General features: G+C 42.5%; 1 protein-coding gene across 1 annotated transcript; it reads left to right on the forward strand.

The window, feature by feature from the left end:
• The first annotated feature begins 221 nt into the window (after positions 1-221).
• On the forward strand, positions 222-6,775 carry TNFRSF9 (TNF receptor superfamily member 9). Its single transcript, XM_068916344.1, has 8 exons — positions 222-357; positions 460-567; positions 1,730-1,867; positions 2,399-2,465; positions 2,557-2,693; positions 2,923-3,057; positions 5,278-5,349; positions 6,116-6,775. The coding sequence occupies exons 1-8, from the start codon at positions 222-224 to the stop codon at positions 6,160-6,162; spliced, it is 840 nt and encodes a 279-aa protein (XP_068772445.1). The 3' UTR covers positions 6,163-6,775.
• Positions 6,776-18,634: the final 11,859 nt, after the last annotated feature.

The following is an 18,634-nucleotide window of genomic DNA, read 5'->3' on the forward strand; positions in this document are numbered from 1 at the left end:
CCGCGGGACTCGCCGGCGCGCGGCGGGGGGGCGCCGCTGCCCGGCAGCGCTGAGGCGGCGGCGGGCGCTGCCCGGCAGCCCCGGGGGTCGCGCCGGGGGGCGGAAAGCCCCGCCGGCCGGGGTTTCCCCGCCGCCCCCGGGTGACGCACGGGGCGGCCGGGGGCGGCCGCTAAGGGCCGGCGCCCGCCGCCTCGCGCGCACTCCCCGCCGCGCCCGACCCCATGCGAGCGGCCCCGGCCCCGGCCCCGGCCCCGGCCGGCGGCGCGCTCCTGCCGCTGGCGCTGCTGCTGGCGCTGCCGCTGGCGCTGCGCCCGGGGCCGGCGGCCGCCGCGCCGTGCACCGCCACCTGCCCGGCGGGTGAGGGCCGGGCGCGGGGCGGGACGGGACGGGACGGGACGGGACGGGGGGCGGCGGCGGCGGGGCGGCCCCGCGGCAGCCACCGTGTGTCTCGGCCCGCAGGTACCTTCGTGCTGAGCGCGGGCTGCGGGCGCTGCCGGCAGTGCCCGCCCGACACCTTCTCCAGCGCCGCGGGACAGAGCGGCTGCACCCTCTGCCGCAAGTGCGAAGGTACCGGCACCTGCCTCCGGGGTGGCGGCGGCGGGGGGCTCCACCTGGGGCAGCGGCGGCGGGGTGACCCCCTCCGGGGTGGCAGTGGCCGTGGGGTGACCCCCCTACGGGGTGGCAGTGGCGGCAGCGGGGTGACCTCCGCCCGGGGCAGCGGTGACAGCGGGGTGACCTCCCTCCAGGGTGGCAGCGGTGGTGGGGTGACCTCCCTCCGGGGCGGCAGTGGTGGCAGCGGGGTGACCTTCGCCCGGGGCAGCGGTGACAGCGGGGTGACCTCCCTCCGGGGTGGCAGTGGTGGTGGGGTGACCCCCCTCCGGGGCGGCAGTGGCGGCAGCGGGGTGACCTCTGCCCGGGGCAGCGGTGACAGCGGGGTGACCTCCCTCCAGGGTGGCAGCGGTGGTGGGGTGACCCCCCTCCGGGGCGGCAGTAGCAGCAGCGGGGTGACCTCCGCCCGGGGCAGCGGTGACAGCGGGGTGACCCCCTCCGGGGTGGCGGCGGTGGCAGGGTGACCCCCCTCTGGGGCGGCAGTGGCGGCAGAGGGGTGACCTCCGCCCGGGGCAGCGGTGACAGCGGGGTGACCTCCCTCCAGGGTGGCAGCGGTGGTGGGGTGACCCCCCTCCGGGGTGGCAGTGGCCGTGGGGTGACCTCCCTCTGGGGCAGCGGCAGCAGCAGGGTGACCTCTGCCTGGGGCAGTGGTGACAGTGGGGTGACCTCCCTCCGGGGTGGCAGTGGGGTGATCTCCACCTGGGGCAGCAGGGTGAGCCCCCCTCTGGGGTGGCAGCAGCGGTGGGGTGACCTCCCTCCGGGGCAGTGGCACTGGGGTGACCTCTGTCCAGACAGCGCAACAGCAGGGCGATCTCTATCCAGGCGGCAGAGGCACCGACAGCAAGCCACAGCACTGAGCCCTGCAGCCGGGCCCGCTGGGGGAGATGAGCTTACACGTGCTTCTGTTACCTAACGTGGGATAAAATAATTTGTATTAATTTGTCATTTCATTGCGAGTGAAAAATATCTCTGGCAAAATAACGTGATGCACCTGCTGAACCGCTCTCTAAAGTGATGGTTTAATTTTTCTAAGCGGGTTGAGCAAAGGTCTTGGGCCTCTGCTACCCTGTGCTTTGGGACTGAATGTATATATAACATGGGAGTTGTTTCCACCTTTCAGGAAGATTCAGGTATTTAAGAGAGTGTTCATCAAAAAGTGATGCCGAATGCACATGCAGGGACGGGTATCACTGCAGTGGAGATGGCTGCTCCCGCTGCGACAGAAACTGTGGCGTGGGTGAGGAGAACACAGGGAGCGGTAAGGTCACCTTTCCCCATTGGCTTAAGCCTCCTGTGTCCGCTGCACTGCACACAACATGGCCTCTCACCCAATGCAGAAAGGGGAGCTGTAAGGACCTCACACGATAAAAGCTGCCAGCACTGCTAAACAGTTTGCATACTACGTGGAGCAAGCATAGACATGCTCACCAAAATCTGAGGCCTCTGGAGGCTCAAATCACATCTGCATTAGTTCCCTTTGCCTGGCAGCTGCCTCATGGCCAGCACATGGGAAACAGAGCTGGGAACTCTGGAGTTAAACGTGAGCTGCAGCAGCTTGTGCTAAGTTGGCTCAGTAGCCAACTATTGTACTAGTCCACAGCTCATGGGGATGGACACAGGGAAAGACTTACCTTGTGTACTCAAAGCAGCTTGTAAAACATTAACTGATGACAAATCTTTATGAATGTGGATCGTAGTTATTCTACGAGCAGGCAATAACAATGTTTCATGTGTTGTTTTAAATGGTCCTCTTATGTAAATAGTGCATGTCTGTCCTTGTCTGTTGAAGGCTGCCAAGCTTGCCGCTATGGAACTTTTAACGATCAACCCAATAGCTCCTGTAAAAACTGGACAAAGTAAGTAATCAAAAAATAAATGATACTGCTATTGCACTTGACTGAATTCATTTCCATGACTTTGTTTGTTTTTACTTTACATATTTTTCAGATGCTCTGCAACTGAGGTTCTGAAGCCTGGAACTACAGCAAAAGATGTGGTTTGCAGGCACACTTCAGATAGTCCTGCTTTAGCCACTACTCTAGCTACCACTTCTCCTGCATTTCCATTTTCTATCACTGTGCCAAGTGAGTCATCACATAATATTGTTTAATTACAGCTAAAGAGTTATGACTTTTTTTGAAACATACTGTAGCTCGCAGACATTTAAACCAAGAGTACCTTCTTATATACATTTCCAGTATTGCAAACTAATACAGAAGCAGACATGTTGAGATGGTGACAAGGAAGTTGGCTAATTCAGCTGCAGTAGAATTTTGTTCTGTGACACTTAAGAGAACACTGTTTGCCTCCTAGGGAAGGACCTCCAGATGGATATCATCAGAATTTCTCTTGCTGTAACTGGGCTGTTGTGCATACTGTTTCTGCTCCCTTTGTGCATATGCTTCAGCATCTGGCAGAAAAAGAAACTACATGCTGTCTTCAAGAAAAGTAAGATAGACATACTCTCCAGTTGAATTTTTCTTTTTGAAACTAGACAGAAATTAAGAATCCAGGTTTAAGTGCCTTTAAAAGATAGTTACAGATAACTTGACGGTTTTCTTTGGAAGTCAGATACAGCAACTGAAAGGAATCTGAAGTTTTGGAATTTTTATTACAGTCAACTCTCAATTATCTGTGGCTGTTTTATCAATGTTGCAGGTTAACTGTGACCACATCCATAGAGGTGAAAAAGAGCTCAGCTGAGCCTTGCTTATCCAGTTTTGTTTTTTTATTCCCCAGTACCATCCCTGGCACGTGTGGCAGTAGCGCTTTCCAGTTCTCTCGGCTCAGAAATAGTACCTAGAGCGCTCAGGCTCTGGGCCATAAGGCCAGCTAACACACAGCACCAACTATACTGCCTTTTGTTGTGCTCTGTGGGCGTCTCTGCACTTTGCCTTCAGTAAAAGAGGGAATATCAAATCAGGACATGTTGCTACACAGACCCAGAGCCAGTTTGAATCTAGAACTGCCCTCTGCTAGCTAATAAGCCCTCCGGGGAAGCTCTGGAGTTGGGCAGAGAAGAGGTGAAAAGTGTATTTTATCAGCTCCGGTTTGGCGCCACCTAAAGGCTCTTTTATATTTGCAGTGAACTCTGCAGTAAGTTTTCCCATTATTTGTAGAATACCAGTTAGCATTACTCTGTATAATGGAAAGCAACTGTAATCATAAGTTAGACTAATAGAAGTACTTATTTACAGCTTCCCACGGGTTACAAAGAAGCACCTCCCTCTCCCCCCCCCCCACTCCTTTGCAGCTGACACTGCAGCATGAAATTACACAGGAGACTACTGTCCCCAGGAAATAGCTTTCTGAGATTTACTGTTGAGGTTGGCTACCCAACCTATTTACTGTGGTGTAAGCTAGGGCTGAACGTTTGTCAGCTGCCCTCGGGGTAGTTCCATGTGTGGGAACAGATCAAATGCTGAGCATTCACAGCCTTCTCTCAGATAAGTTTAGCATCATCTGTGACTCTCTGTGGATATTCTTCCCTCACCCTTCCTAAGAAGTACTACCATTTCTGTACTTGGCACTTGAATGCACTTGGATGCAGGTTTCTCCAGAAAGGCATGATCAAAGAAATTTGTTTTGTACTTCTTTCATTTTGATTTTGAATTCCCCCAATAAATGCAGTGGAATTCTAGACATAACATGCTAATACATCCAATTCCAGGGCTTTAATGACTATTCATTGGGTGTGTGCAATTTTTATTTACCTAAAATAAGTATTCCATTATTTTAAATTATTGCCTTAGAGACACTTTTACATCCTTTCACCATTCTTCTGTTGTATTAAAAGATTATCAGGTCTCCTCACTTCTTTTCCCGTGGGAAGAGTATACAGTCCTTGCTCTTCCTGGAAGTGTACCCTTGACACAGTTTGTCATGTTTCAGTGCTTTCCAATCTCATTATAACACTGATTTTCTCCAGACAGCATTTATACCTTCCCTACAGACTAGAGGAAACAAACTAAGATAACTGAAAACTCAAAATATGAAATCCCAACAAAATGAATGCTTTTTTTCATGTCTCCACTTCTCAGCTTTTTAAATGCATCCGTCATTACTTCTCTCTATATATGCTGCCAATGTACTTTGTATATTGTTCATTTGTTTGATTATATACCCTTTGATATGTACTCCTCAAGTACAGGGTTGTTAGTTAGCAAAAGCAGATTAATTATCCTAATTATCTGAAAGCCAAACATTTTAGCCACAGAATCTTAAGACTCATCTTATAAACAGTATCTGAATAAGCGTGTACCTGTTCTTCTATAGCACACAGTTAAATCTTACCTGGTATTTTATTAAAAAAAGTGGTAATGTAAAGTCAACCTTTGAACAGGCAACTAGGAAAAACACCAGTTTTTTCTTTCCTAGGGATAAAGGCTTGATCCTCTAGTGTGATTCTGATTATAGGAGAAAATAGCATTACTCCAAAAATCTAACAATTCCACGTTGTTCACTCTTCCTTTCATCCCTGTGGCAAAGAAAGCGCTGGCAGCCCCTTGTGCATTGGGGAAAACAAAGTATGATAAGTTAACGTATCAGAAATATCTTTGTAGAGGAACAATTTAAGATCCTGCTGACGTCCTGCAGTTGTGACTGAAGGGTGGAATAAGATGGCTGGATGAATTCAACAGAATGTGAACATTTGCTCTTTTCCATTAGTGCATACCACACTTGAACAGTCAATTCAGGAAGATGATGCCTGCAGCTGCCGCTTTCCTGAGGAAGAACAAGGTGAATATCAGGACTGTGGCAAATCCACAGAATTCAGAGATCCTTTGGTGAATTAGGAATTAGACTGTCTATGTCAGCCAAATTCTTATTTCCTTTGAGAACACAGGACAAAAACCCGCTTACATAATAGAAAGGGTATCAGAATCTGTGAATTTCAGAATGCTGAACAGCCCAGCCAGTAAGGAGAAAGTGGATCTTTTTTTCTACTTCTTAAAAACAAACAAACAAAAAGCAAACCCACCAAATGAAATCAACCAAACAACAAAAAACCTGTCCCCCTCCCCCAGGAGTTTGTTGACTTTCTTCTCCTCCCAGTAATAGTATTTCTAACATACCGTACTTGATCTACGGACTTACATACGCACATCACTTAAAAGTAATAGTAGAAGGGCAGTATGGCTTTCTGGTCCCTCTTATAAATGATGTCTGGGCTATAATTTACATGTAACCTGAAAGCAAGTCTTTAAGGGATTTGTAGTGCTTAACAGAGCCACTTGTGACACTGATGGTCTGTGTATTGCCGTTACCAACCATTCTCTTGGGTTTGAAACCGCAGCTCCTCTTCAAGCATGGCTCAAACCCACGTGTTGGGTTTGGTGTACACATACAGATAGATCCCATTTCAAACTTTCAGATCCCATCAGCCCTGGATGCAGATAGCTGATCTGACCTGCACTCAGCTTCCTAGTTAGAAGCAAGGAAGATGTAAAAATCTAGAGCTGCAAAAAGTTTGATAATAGCTTGCATCTGCTGTTGTATTACACAGATTGGCTTAAGAGAGGCAGTGGAAACACTGAGAAAAGCTGTGGTTGACTTGATCTTAGAAATAGATGTTACCATGCAGCTGGACTGCAACATCTTGAAGCCTACATCATTCAACTTTGATCTTTCAAATGATGTAAATATGTTATGTACTTTGCAGATGTGGTAAATGTACAATGTGATACATTTCTGTTACTATTTTTGTAACTCTGAGGTTGGAAAGATTTTAACATCAGACAGTGTATCTGTCTTTTTGATCAATTACTGTTACCTTAATTTTAAAAGAGAAAAAAGAAAATGCATGTTTGAGTCATGGCATTGGCAATTATACTTCTAACCTTTTACAAAACCAAACAAATATCTTATTTCTGCAGTACATGTTATTTGAAAATAGAATGAAAACCCAGGCACATGTTATGTAAAGGGTGATTTTTTCCCTGTGACTTAAAAGAATGCCGTTGTGCGTGAAGAATGACAGGCTATCTTTCCGTTCAACAGAAGATTAAGATAGAAGAAGAATATTTTCACCAAACCACACTTACTCGTTTTGATAAGCTTATATATAAGTGTTTTAACAAACCAGCACTGTGAGAAAATAAACGTAGTACTGAAGCCTGGACAGCAAAGTTAACTATATTTAAATAAAATTTATTTTTTAAAACCCTCCCCCAGGTCTCCTTGCCTCTCTATTGGTACTTTCAACCAGATATATGCAAATATTACATTTTACAACAATGCACCTCTTTCAGCCACAGAAGCAGGGTAAAATACTTGTTAAATTTATACTCTTTCTATGAAATAGTTAAATTATGTCTACAGAGTAGACACATATTTATAAATAAGAACCAAGAAGCCCTGAAGAGACTGAAAGATAAGTTATTTTCAAAAGTAAAATAAATCATAGTACAAACGCAAAGGGAAGACTGGGGCACTTTCTAGAAGGATTGCAGCGCTTACTTGCTACCAGAATGACAGCAGCGCTAAATTTTATTTGGCAATCATCAAACTGAATACATACAGGTGAATTAAGTTGTTTTGCCAGTGCAGGTGTTTTCATAACAAAAGCAACACTGTAAATACTAAGATGGCTGGAGCATTTAGTAGTTTTCAGTTTTATACAATATTCAAATTCTATAAGTTAGGGATTTTTATAAAGATTTGAAATTATAGCCATAGATTCATGGACTATCTTTGAACATAATTTGTCATTGTGATCATTTGCCTTCACTGTGATCACATAGGGCAAATAAATTAGAAGCTTGTTTCCATTCTAAATCTCACAGAAAAGTACTGAAGAGGTTGCTTACATCCTCCTTTTCATTATGCGTGTAACAGAGACGGCTGTAATGCCACTGTCAGCAGGCTATGAAAACGCAACGTGCAGACTCATCACTTAAATTTGTTCAAAAGTTGGCACTACCGAAAAGCCACATATTTGCAGTTTCCTTGAATTTTTAAGAAATTGTTCGTTTGTCTTCTGAAAAATTGCACTGCAGCTAATAAGACTTCACTCTAATTAATGTGAGGATCAGTATAAGTTGCTAATACACAAATCACAAAAACAGGAATAGCGCAAGCATCTGATCTAATCATTCATGAAGCCTTTTTTCTTTTTTTTTTTGTTTTTTTTTTTTTTTTGAGTATTTTGTTCTCTCAAGCTTTTATTAAAAATGGAGTATATTAAGATTTAGGGACTATCTTTTAATCTAAAAGAAGAGAACATTGTTTTCATTAGATTAAAAGAAACATGGTTGTCAGAATTAATCTTCTACCAGTTTTCCTGAGCAGATTTTGTATCCAAATTTGTCTGTTGCTTAACACAGAGGATGAATAGCCTTCCTGCATGCATGCTGAACTCCGTACAATCCTTCACCCAAACAATAAGGGTGAAGGGGAACAAACTGTAACTATGTAGCTCTGATTATTGGTAATTAAGGCAGGAGGAGTAAAACGTGACTCTCTCTAACTCAAAACCAAGGCTGTGGAAAAGAAATATACAAAGCAAAAACAGTTAAAAATTATGGGATTAATTACTGCTTACATCCTTGCTTGTTTGCTCTGGCTTCTTTCTTCCACCCTAGCTTTTCAGGCTGAAGTTTGGTGGAGCAAAGGGAGGTTTAATGGGAGTCTCATCCATGTAATCAAAGAGGCCATCAGCTGTGACTGGATAACACCTGGAAAAAGGGAAAAGCCTGAATAACTACTGCAGAAAGTAACAAGAGCACTGAGAGGAGGCATGACTCAGAGAGCTAGACATGTAAACATCCTCAGTAAAGAATAATTTGTGAGGATGACAGAGGAGCTTATCTTTCCTTGTCTTTAACATTAGGTCCAAATCTTCATTGGAATTTTGGGGACGCTTTTACCTGAAGAAGTATGGAGTATTACAACATTTGTATATTGTTCCAAACTGGGGGCAGGGGGAGAGGGGGAAGGAATCTGTAAAAATTCTTTTTTTTACCTCCAAATATTAAAAAAAAAAAAAAACTGAGCCAAAAATATGTTAACAAAAATAGGACAGGTAGTCATTGTTTATCTGGCAACCTTGATCTGGAACTTAACTTGTGTAGTTTCATTTCATTCACATCCTAAAACTACTTCTTACTCATTCTTCAGACCTCTACAAACACTACTACTTGGAACTTGGCTTTTAAACTGATTCTTTGCAGAGAGTTAAACAGAAGTACTCCTCATACTGAAAGCTCTAGTTTGTTACCTGTCTTTTTTGATAGGTCATATGCATCTTGGATGCACAGGTAGCTCTTTTTGAGCTACCTGAGTAGAGAAATATTCTTTAATATCTGAATAAACTTAACATTTCACATGGAAATAATATGGGTCACTTCTAAACCTCTGAGCTGTAACTCTTGTTTGCTTTCTGTGACTTTCTCTTTTCTCAGCAGTCCTTCTCATTTATTATGTAGCAAGCAAAAAGGAACTGGGAATGCCATGATGACTTTCAAGCAGCCCAGGTGGCTGAGGATGAGGTAACAGGCCAGATGCAAGCTTTTCACTTTACCATTTGTTTTTCTTGGAAGTCAGAGAGTGTCCTTCTAGCCAGACTGTGTGTGGAGGCCTTGGTGATGTCATGCCAAAATTCGAAAGGCATGGAAAAAGGAGAAACATCCTCGTTAAAGATAAGTTTAAGCAGGGGAGCCTGCTGCCTTTTTATTGCTTCCAGAACCAGTATCATTTCCTGGCACGTTTACTCGTAGCAGTAATTGAAACCTTGGTCATCAGATGCCTTGATTTTATAGTTTCTTGGAAGACTTGTGTAGTTAAGGAAAGCAAAAGGTTTTCTGTCTCTTGCTCACTCTCGTCTATAAGTAAACAACATCTAGGTATGCTTGTGCATTTCTGTGCCCAATACTTCCAGGTAGGAGAGACTCCGAAATTGTTATAGCTCCTCTCAAGCATATAAACATACGATCATTCCTTTAAACAGAACATGATTTCTAATTTTCAGTGTTTCTACCAGATCTTTCATACTTACTCTGTCACTGCAGCAAGTGCATCTTGCTCAGTGTGAGCTCCTCAGACACCTCCTTCTGCTTCGAGATCTCTTCCTCCTTCAGATGCTCCGATTGCATATCTATTTCCTATAAGCAAAAACAAGGCTTATTGTTTAGTGAATACTGGTCTAGTTATAAGATCTCCCATAAAACAGGTGGATTATATAGAAAAATCTCTCTAACGCTGTGGAACGCTCATGAGGTTTTCAAATGGAAGCAACACTATTTAAAGAACTGAGGACACCAGATGCGTTCCTGTATATTGTGCACCCCGGGTAAAGCTACGCGCTATTTGAAACACATAACAACTTATCTTTTCCTAAAATAAAGCTAGTGGGCAGCCTTCGTTGACAGTCATTCTGATACTAACACCAAGCCCACAAACTACTCTATAGGAGATGATTCACTCTGAAGGGACTTAATACATAGGAAAAGTTATCTATTAAGCAGATAACTTGTACCCAACCACTTGCATATTATACAGGTCAAGGCCAGATGCCTTGGCCGGTATAAACGTGAAAAGCTTACATCTAGCATGCCTAACATACAAAGTCAAGGTAAATCTCACTACTAAAATGATAAAGTCTTATTCTCTCACTAAGGGCTACCTCATTTTTCTTCTCAGCTCCCAACAAGCCTTCCCTGCTATAGCAAAGATCTAAGTACCATTTAAAATATGTACCGGAACTATGTATTTTCCTGCTCTCTGCTTTCTTCAGAATCTCTCAAAGTGCTCCATCCCAATTACCAGCTACTTTGCATGTTAGCTGTGCATCAGGAACACGTCTGAGCATCCTTCTGCCGCTGGAACTGGCATGAAGATGACTATGGGATACTGTAATTGCCCTCACTGTAAATAGGAACTTTTTATATCATCTTCAAAGAAAATGGAAATTCCCTCTAACTTCAATTTGGCAAGAACTTGTTATGATATCACCTACTATGTTTCCTTTCACCTTCTAGATCTTGGATGCATGCCAGTTAAAGCAACTGATTATTGCTGCAATGCTCTGAAGCAAACTAGACTTTATTTTAATGAAAAAAAAAACCCCACCACCACCAACAAACAGCTGAACATCCTTTGAACAGTGCAAATCTCTGCTGTTTGTCCTGTTTGCATTAAGAAAATAAATCAGTTTTATTTGATTAAATGAATGCAAAACCCCATGCAAATACACCTACTTAAATTTAAGGTTGATTTATTATAGTTTATCTTACTACTGTTAAAGCTACTCTCAATCCATGTAATCTAAACTGAAACAAGACATTTTAAACCTGAAATAAATGTCCAGGATACCCATTTAAGCCAGAAACTGCAGTTTAGGTTAGATTGCCTCACTTCTCCTCTCTTGTACACCAGCATTTCATCAAGTTTAGAACAAAAGCTATTCTGGAAAAAAAAAAAAAAAAAAAAGAGGAAGGATGGCTAGAAAGGTGAAATTGACAATCTGTCTTTAACTCTAATGCTATAGAGTAGAGAAATATTTCTATAAAATTCCTTCAATATTCACAGCACTGATATTTTGTTGCCTTCTGTTTATAAAAAGTGTGAATCACTTAACCTGAAGAGAAGACTACACTGGCCTGTTAGCATACAGAAAAGGCATCATACTACTTTTACTCAGTGTAGTATTATACAGTTTTCAAAATAAGTTTGAAAATATAGAGTGCAATTCTAAAGAAAGTATATATAAGTGACTACAGCAACATTTATTTCAGTATTTAAAGCATAATATATTTTTCTTAAATTGGAACGGAAAATACTGTGACAGAAAAATAAGGGAATAGGTACACCAAAGGGGTGATGGGAGGAAATACTGTTTCCTCCAGAGGAGCTGCAACAGTGCAATTCAGCATCACAGCTGTCTCATCAACTTAAAAAGCTCATCAAAAAGCCAAAGACATTTTTTCTAATTTACATCATCATTAGTGCCAGCCTTAAAATGCATCTTTTTGATTTGCTGTGGTAACACCTCAATATGCCTATTATCTTATGGAAGCAAAGGTGTAACCAAGGAAAACGCTTGATGGTTAACTCAAAACTTATGATGGTTTCAGCTGTAATGAGAGGAAAGGAAGCTGATGTTCTGTTCAAGCACTGGAGAGGTCTGTCTCAGGAAGCCAACAGATATGAAAGTAACATATCCCTTTGTCGTTGCATCTCTAACCATTTCTGCACTCATCACTAGGGTAGCTATGATCATAATACTTCTGCTCACATGGAACCATGAGGCTGGAAAATGCGCTTGTGCGCTTTTTGAAAGTGACTGGATATACCTCAGGGAATTATGGAAAAGGAAAAGGACTTACTGTGTTGTGACAGTACTAGCCACCTTGCTGTGTTGTGACAGTACTAGCCACCTTGCTTCTTCTTCCAGTCATTCCTAATGACACAGAAAGTGAACATTACGCAAAAAAATGTTAGTATGGGGGCAGAAATGCATAGTAAACGAAGGAAATGTTGGAGGCCTCCCTCAGTATCTTGTTTCCAGGGATAGGGGTTGGCAACGGATTTTTCCCTTCTGAGCCTAACTCCCACTGGTCTGGTGAAGAATTTTTGAGAGAGGCTACAGTGGAGGTAGGATGGAATGCTATATACATGCTTTAGGCTTCGTAAAGCATCCGTCTTCTTCAGCTGAAAAGGGCCAAGAATACAGCTGAGCAGATAAAATGGGCCAGCAAAACCTCCCCATCACCTTCTCCAGCCGAGGGAAGGAGGACTGACGTAAGGACTAATACGCATGAAATGAGAGCAGGAACATAAAGGGCATCTAAAAGCTAGCTTGTGTGTTGCTTTCTGCTGAGAAGAATTGTTATGTTTCTTCTCTTGGTCTTCCACACCCTTCACCTCTTTTGCTGTCAGAAGGTTCTTAACCAGCTAGTTCTTCCACACATTAGAAGCTGTTCAATCAGCAGCAAGACCAGAAAGGGAAGAGATAGGCTCATTCTAGCACGGTCCTATGTAATATACACCCTTTACTTGTAATATACACCCTTTACTTGTAATACAGATCAGAAGCCTACACTTCCAGACGTGGCAACCATACACTTCTACGCACAGGTAGACAGTTCTTATTTGCATATCTATTCTCCAGACTCTGCTCAGAAGTCACAAGCTACTGTTGTCTGTTCCTGGCCTTACTTATAAGAAACACATGTGTAGCAGTAAGACGAAGGGCCTAAATACTGACCGTTGTTAGGAATCTTCTCATACTGTAAACTGTCTTGAGAATTCTTGCAGGGAAGCGTATATTGCTCCCATTACCTAACTCCAGTGTAGCAAGTACCATTCAGTTTGTTGGATCAGAAGGCAAAGATCTGATATCCATTTCTTTCATCTTTGTTAGTCCCTACTTTATTTATCGCTACCATCCACAGGGACGGATTTCCACTCCAGTCAAAATCGGTCAGAAAGTCAGTCAGTCATCATGGAGAAAATCAGCCAGCACCTGTTGTAGCAGGAATTCTTTGATAAACAGGAACCCATCTCTTAAACAGCAAAGAGAAGATTCTGTGTGGCCGACCGCCAACAAACACTCATTCATTTACACAATAACCTTGAAAGAACTGCTGTAAGCATCAGGTTGCCTGGTAAGACCTTGGCCAACTTTCCCCTCATTAAGTACACGTATTTGTCTCAAAATCTGAATCACTGAGCCTGCAGATTCCATTTAATTAACAGAAATATTCCAAGAGTGAAGAATTAAACAGATTATGCACTTGGAAAGTAAAGAACAAAATTAAAGTCAGCCTCTGTGAGCAATTCATTTGCTGCCTATGCTAAGTAGGATAGATAAATGATAGTGATTATTACGAGGCCTCTTTAATTAGTCAGTGGCTCCTTTCCAAGCACTGAGCTTCTATAGACCTGCCTGATATTTGTCCTCTAATATCAATTGTGGGAGAGTTAAAAACTACATTATCTTGCAAAAATGAGCCTGACTAGTGATCCTAAGCCTCTGTGTTTTGTAAAAACACAAAGAAAACGTTATACAAGGAATGGGAAAAATCCAGACAGAAAAAAATACTGAAAAGTACAAGGACACCTCTGACAAAATTGCTTTTGTTCCGTTCCCATTGTGGATTCCAGCCCTTATTCTCTTGCTCCTGCAGATAATGAACCAGGGCACCATCTTTAAAGACAGAAGAATCTTGATAAATTTCAGATAAAATGGTTTGTAGCAAAGAACTAATGAGCAAGAGCACAGCACAATTAACCGAGTGTGAAACAGTCAAGTGCGGAAAATCCAGAGGACAACTCCTATGGTTCATCCATCCCCTGTGAATTGGAATTGCCAATTATTCTGCAATTCTTCACTTTGAGCCAGAAAGAATGCAAGAGGAGAACCTATCCTGCCCACCCCACTACCCAACCTGCTAAGAAAAGAAAGGATCAGCAGGATATTGCTGCTTCCCTTTTTGACTTCATTATACTGTCTTTAAAAAATTGGATTTGAAGACTTAAGAGCCAGAAATATCAAAGCAAAAAGTTCACTAAAATCCTCAGATAGATAGATGGTTGTATGGGCAGCACCAGGACAGTAATTTGTATGAAAAAAACCCTCTCAGTTAGCTACTTAATATAAAATAAACAACAAACTAAGTTTAAGAGCAGAACAAGAGTGAAAAAGTTCTAGTGTACAGCGGTCGCCTAGTTCTGCAGCACCATTAGCTTGATAATTTTCTATTATAGCCTAAATTAAACCTCAGGAAAACCATGCTATTGTTTAAAAAAGAAAAATAGAATACCTAGTGCTAAAATTATGAAAACACATATTCTATATAACAACAGTATTTATGCAAAAGTCTAAAAGATATCAAGATACCCTAGCATAGAGAAACTACCTCGAATATACAGGAACAAGAGGTACATGTGATCCACAGGTGCAGGAAAAAAGCAGGTTAGTGTATAGCACTATAAGCAAAACAATTTGTAATCATTCAATTACATTTAGTAAGGTCTATGCTGTAATACACATAGACTGAAGAGTCTTGTTAAGCCTGCATCACATTTGGCTGTTTTTCTAAAGAACCTTGCTCCTTAATCATCCACAGTGATTACAAGCTAGTTCGTCCACAAGCTTTATTTTGCAGCAAACCAATTGTCTCTGATAAAAAAAAACAACAACAACAGAAAAAACCCCTCAAGCATGACTGTTGGAATCATTTGCCGCAAAACCTGCTTTAGAGATGTGGCGTGCCCCAAATTTGATTCCTTCTCTCCAAGACAATCCTCAAAACTATCTCAGCAAGTCTAACATCTTGACATATCCCTTAGTGCACACACAGACGCACATGCATCCTCATGCCATGTTCAAACCCTCAAGCACTGTGCTATTGCTCAGGCAGGCTTAGACAGTGCAAAAATTGATTTAATTACATCTTGATAAAAAAAATTATTGTAGAATCTGTGCTGAGATGTTATGGTGATGGCCACTAGCCCAAAAAAAAGAATCTAGCAGTTTTATATGAACCCGCTGAAATATCATGATATACACCATCCTATAGTTTTTATTACCTTTTCCTCAGGGTGTAGGGTTACTGTTCCATGCTCTCGAGTTGAAACAGTAAGGGTAAGTAATGAGCAAGGGTTCTGTTCCAAGGCCTATCCATACCAAAACTGATTATTGAATAATGTTGTTGCTATAGAATACATATTGAAAAGGAATGTGGTTCCTAGAAGCAGGTTTTAACACTTTAAAAAAAAAAAAATCAACATGATTCACTGTGTTTTCAGTTACAAAGGACCGTAGCTCACTGAGATGATATCACCTAGCCAAAACTCTGAGAGCAAATATGGTGCTATTACTGGATTTAGCAACTATTTCCCACTGCTAAGTTCACCACTACAGCTATCATTGGACAATCTGGAAACGTGGATCAATGGGGAAAGGACAAAGGTCAACTGGAAGCTTAGGATCTCTTGAGGCCAGAACTACTTGGATGCAAAGATGGGAATAAGCCTATGTACTCAAAGGTGAAGGGGAGCAGAAAGCAATGTTATACTCCATAGCCCTATTTATTGAAGACATCCATTTTCTCACCTAGGTAAAAGATAATTATGCAGGGTAGCTTTATTCTGTATGCTTATCAATTTATATAACAAACATGACAGCTGCCTTGTGTCTATGTGGCTGTGTGGGCGCCAGCAGCACATACACTCTGCCAGGTATCCAGTGTTACCCTCCGTTCCCTGTCCATGGTCCTGTGCACTAGGCAGTAACAAGGACTGAATTCCACAAACACCTCCCAAGTTTCCCTTTAAAAACTCCTTTTTCCTTTCCAGTCCCTACACTTCCAGCTATAGCAAACAGATGAACAAGGCTGCAGAGCCCTGCAGATAAAGGAACAATGTCAGGAAGGTAACAAGAGCACAAACCGGAAAGCAAAAGAAAGGTAAAGTAGTACATGGAAGGCAACAAGGTGCAAGAAAGGACTAGTGAAGGGACAGCTATAGAAAACCCACGTGTAAGTCAAAATCCTGCAGGAAATCTTCTAGCTATGGTTTCAAAAAGTTAAAATAGACAAAAATAAAGGAAAGTCTTCCAAACCTTTGGGGTAGAGAGTTCCCTGGGGGTGTCAGAGATAGGGTGTAGAAGGAGACTTGAGCCATCACTTCACTGATCTACTCAACATGAGGAGTGGCTCTGACCCCTCACAGAAACTCCAAGGCAGTGTAGACGTTTAATAGAAAGAAAAAGATGGTCAAAGTAAATGAGAAAGCAGAGCGGATCATACTACTCCTCAAGCAAGTACCAATCAAGACAGAAGACGCTGTCCTGACCTGATTATTGTCTGCTTCGCTTTATCCACGTAACTGTTTTGGTGTTCTTTAACAGTCTGAGCTTCCAATGAAGTTCCAGTGTCAGCAGTGTGATGCTGACTGCTGTCAGTGAACCTATTCAGGAACAACTAATTTTGAAGGAATAACTGTGTAAATACTTCCTCCAGAATAAAAGGCTCTTGATCTTACTTAATCCATCTTTAAGAAAAGAGAAGACAGTTCTTTAGGTGAGAAAGGTATATATGTGTGCAAGAGAAGAGAAATAAAATCTTTTTCAGAAAAGAACAATTAAAACAAAATCTGATATTTTCCCCCAAATTAGTTATCTCAGAGATTTACAAGTATTAAGTCTACCCTGTTGCCTGCTAAAGTAGGCTCACCCCAGTATCTGCTCCCTGGGCACTCCAGGCTTGTTCAGGAGGTTTCTCAGCGCCACCTTCTGGGACAGCAATTGCATTATGAATTCCTTAAATCCACCCAGAGACAAAACCAGCATGAGCTGAGAGAGAATGTTTCTTTTCTCTGAAATGTAGTCTGAACGAACTAAATACACGTTACTGATGTGCACGCTGGCTAGATGTTAAAAATACAGCTATCCAAAAAAAATTTAACATTGCTCAGAAAACCAAAGAGGAAAATATATTCACCTACACTAGTTCTCTCCCCTCACCGTTCCCACAACAGGAAAAAAAAAAGGTTTGGCGCACAGGGTCTGAACTGATTAAGACTCCTCTGGATTACAGGAAGGTCTCTAAAATTCTAAAAGCATTGGCTTTGCCTAGAAATTGCCTCGCAACGTACTTCTCTGCAACAAGGAAGCCCAAATTGGAAACTTTTGCTGGTTCTAGTTGCAGCAGTGTTGCAGAAACAGACCTGCATCTCCAAAGCAAGCAAGCTGAGATCTCCAGCTTGCTCTCCCCACCTGGGTGCAATGAATGGGAGTATAAGTATGGGCAGTTGCTGGCTTTCAGCAAGGCTGCTCTGTACTTCTTTCTGTCTGGTGTGCTGACCAGCAAGACAAGATAAAGGCATTTATGATCTAGACAGCAGCAGAATAACATTTCTTATTAGGTTTGAACAGATTATTTGGGATATTTTGGGAGAGAGGGAGAAGGTAAGGAAGGAGTTCTATTTTTATCGCAGAAGGGTTCCTCTTTCCCTATACCATCTGCTCTCATCTTTTCCCCTTTAAAAATAAACTGTAATTGCATAGTCAGTTCCATTACATTTTTTGTGGAACAAACCTTATTTTGAGATCTGGTCTCTGCTCCTCTGTTAGTGGCTGCATTACATGGAATCTGACTCTCAAAAGATATTGATGTGCTACATTTCCAAGCTCCAGTCATGCCAGACTGACTTTCCTTCATGTCAAACAGTGTGAAGGTTTAGTTTGCTAATTCTGTAGTGCTGGATGGACAGGGGAATTAAGGACCAGTTTGTCAAGCTTCACTTGAAGAATATACCCAGATTACAGTGTGCCAGCCCAGCAGGGCCAAAAATCAGGCGCTCCCCCTCCCAAACCCCCCAAACCAGTGGAAACTATACCACAAAGGAGCAATGTTTTGGCAGCTGTGATCTTGTACTAGCCCAGAAGTTTTAGATCACTTGCCAATTATGTAGCAAAATAAAGTATCTTTAGAAAGACTTAAGAGTCCTACCATCTTCATTTATGCCGAGATATGCATTTAGTTACGCACACATACTTAGCTAAGGCCTTCAGCCCACCGCAGAACAGGAAAACCTAGGTCCATCCCTCAGATCTTAAATAACTTTGAAACAAATTCAAAAGACAGAAATACTACTATGTGTAACCAAATACACCATATAGCGCTATTCAGTTGTACAGAGCATACACCATAAACGCTACGTTACCTTTTTCACATAGTGGGAAAAAAGAGCATCTTGGAAAAAGGAAGTTGACAGCAAGTGCCCGAGTTACGGTTAGGTCCTTCCTTTGATCCACTGGGTCTCCCTGCAGGCTATTTTCAGTACAGTAATTCCGTTGTCATGAGATGGAAAGTTCAGGTTTGCAATTGCCACTCTAAAACGCACAGACATGTAAGGCAATGAGAGTTAGTGACAAGATAACCTACTGCACGCATGACTTCATAAGGTAGCTATTTTAATATGAAAATAGATTTAATAATCACATGTTATAGGACTGAATAAATAGCTACAGTGAGAAATTCTAAGTTAAAGTTAACTTCTTAGGTGTTAAAGACGACAA

The sequence above is a fragment of the Struthio camelus genome, chromosome 21 (assembly GCF_040807025.1).
Source record: "Struthio camelus isolate bStrCam1 chromosome 21, bStrCam1.hap1, whole genome shotgun sequence".
In the NCBI taxonomy this organism is placed as follows: domain Eukaryota; kingdom Metazoa; phylum Chordata; class Aves; order Struthioniformes; family Struthionidae; genus Struthio; species Struthio camelus.

Bases quoted from the DNA above. Each gene is read 5' to 3' on its own strand.
- TNFRSF9 (XM_068916344.1), top strand. From the start codon at position 222: ATGCGAGCGGCCCCGGCCCCGGCCCCGGCCCCGGCCGGCGGCGCGCTC. The intron at 568-1,729 runs GTACCGGCACCT...TCCACCTTTCAG, and splicing joins CCTCTGCCGCAAGTGCGAAG to GAAGATTCAGGTATTTAAGA. The intron at 1,868-2,398 runs GTAAGGTCACCT...TGTCTGTTGAAG, and splicing joins TGAGGAGAACACAGGGAGCG to GCTGCCAAGCTTGCCGCTAT.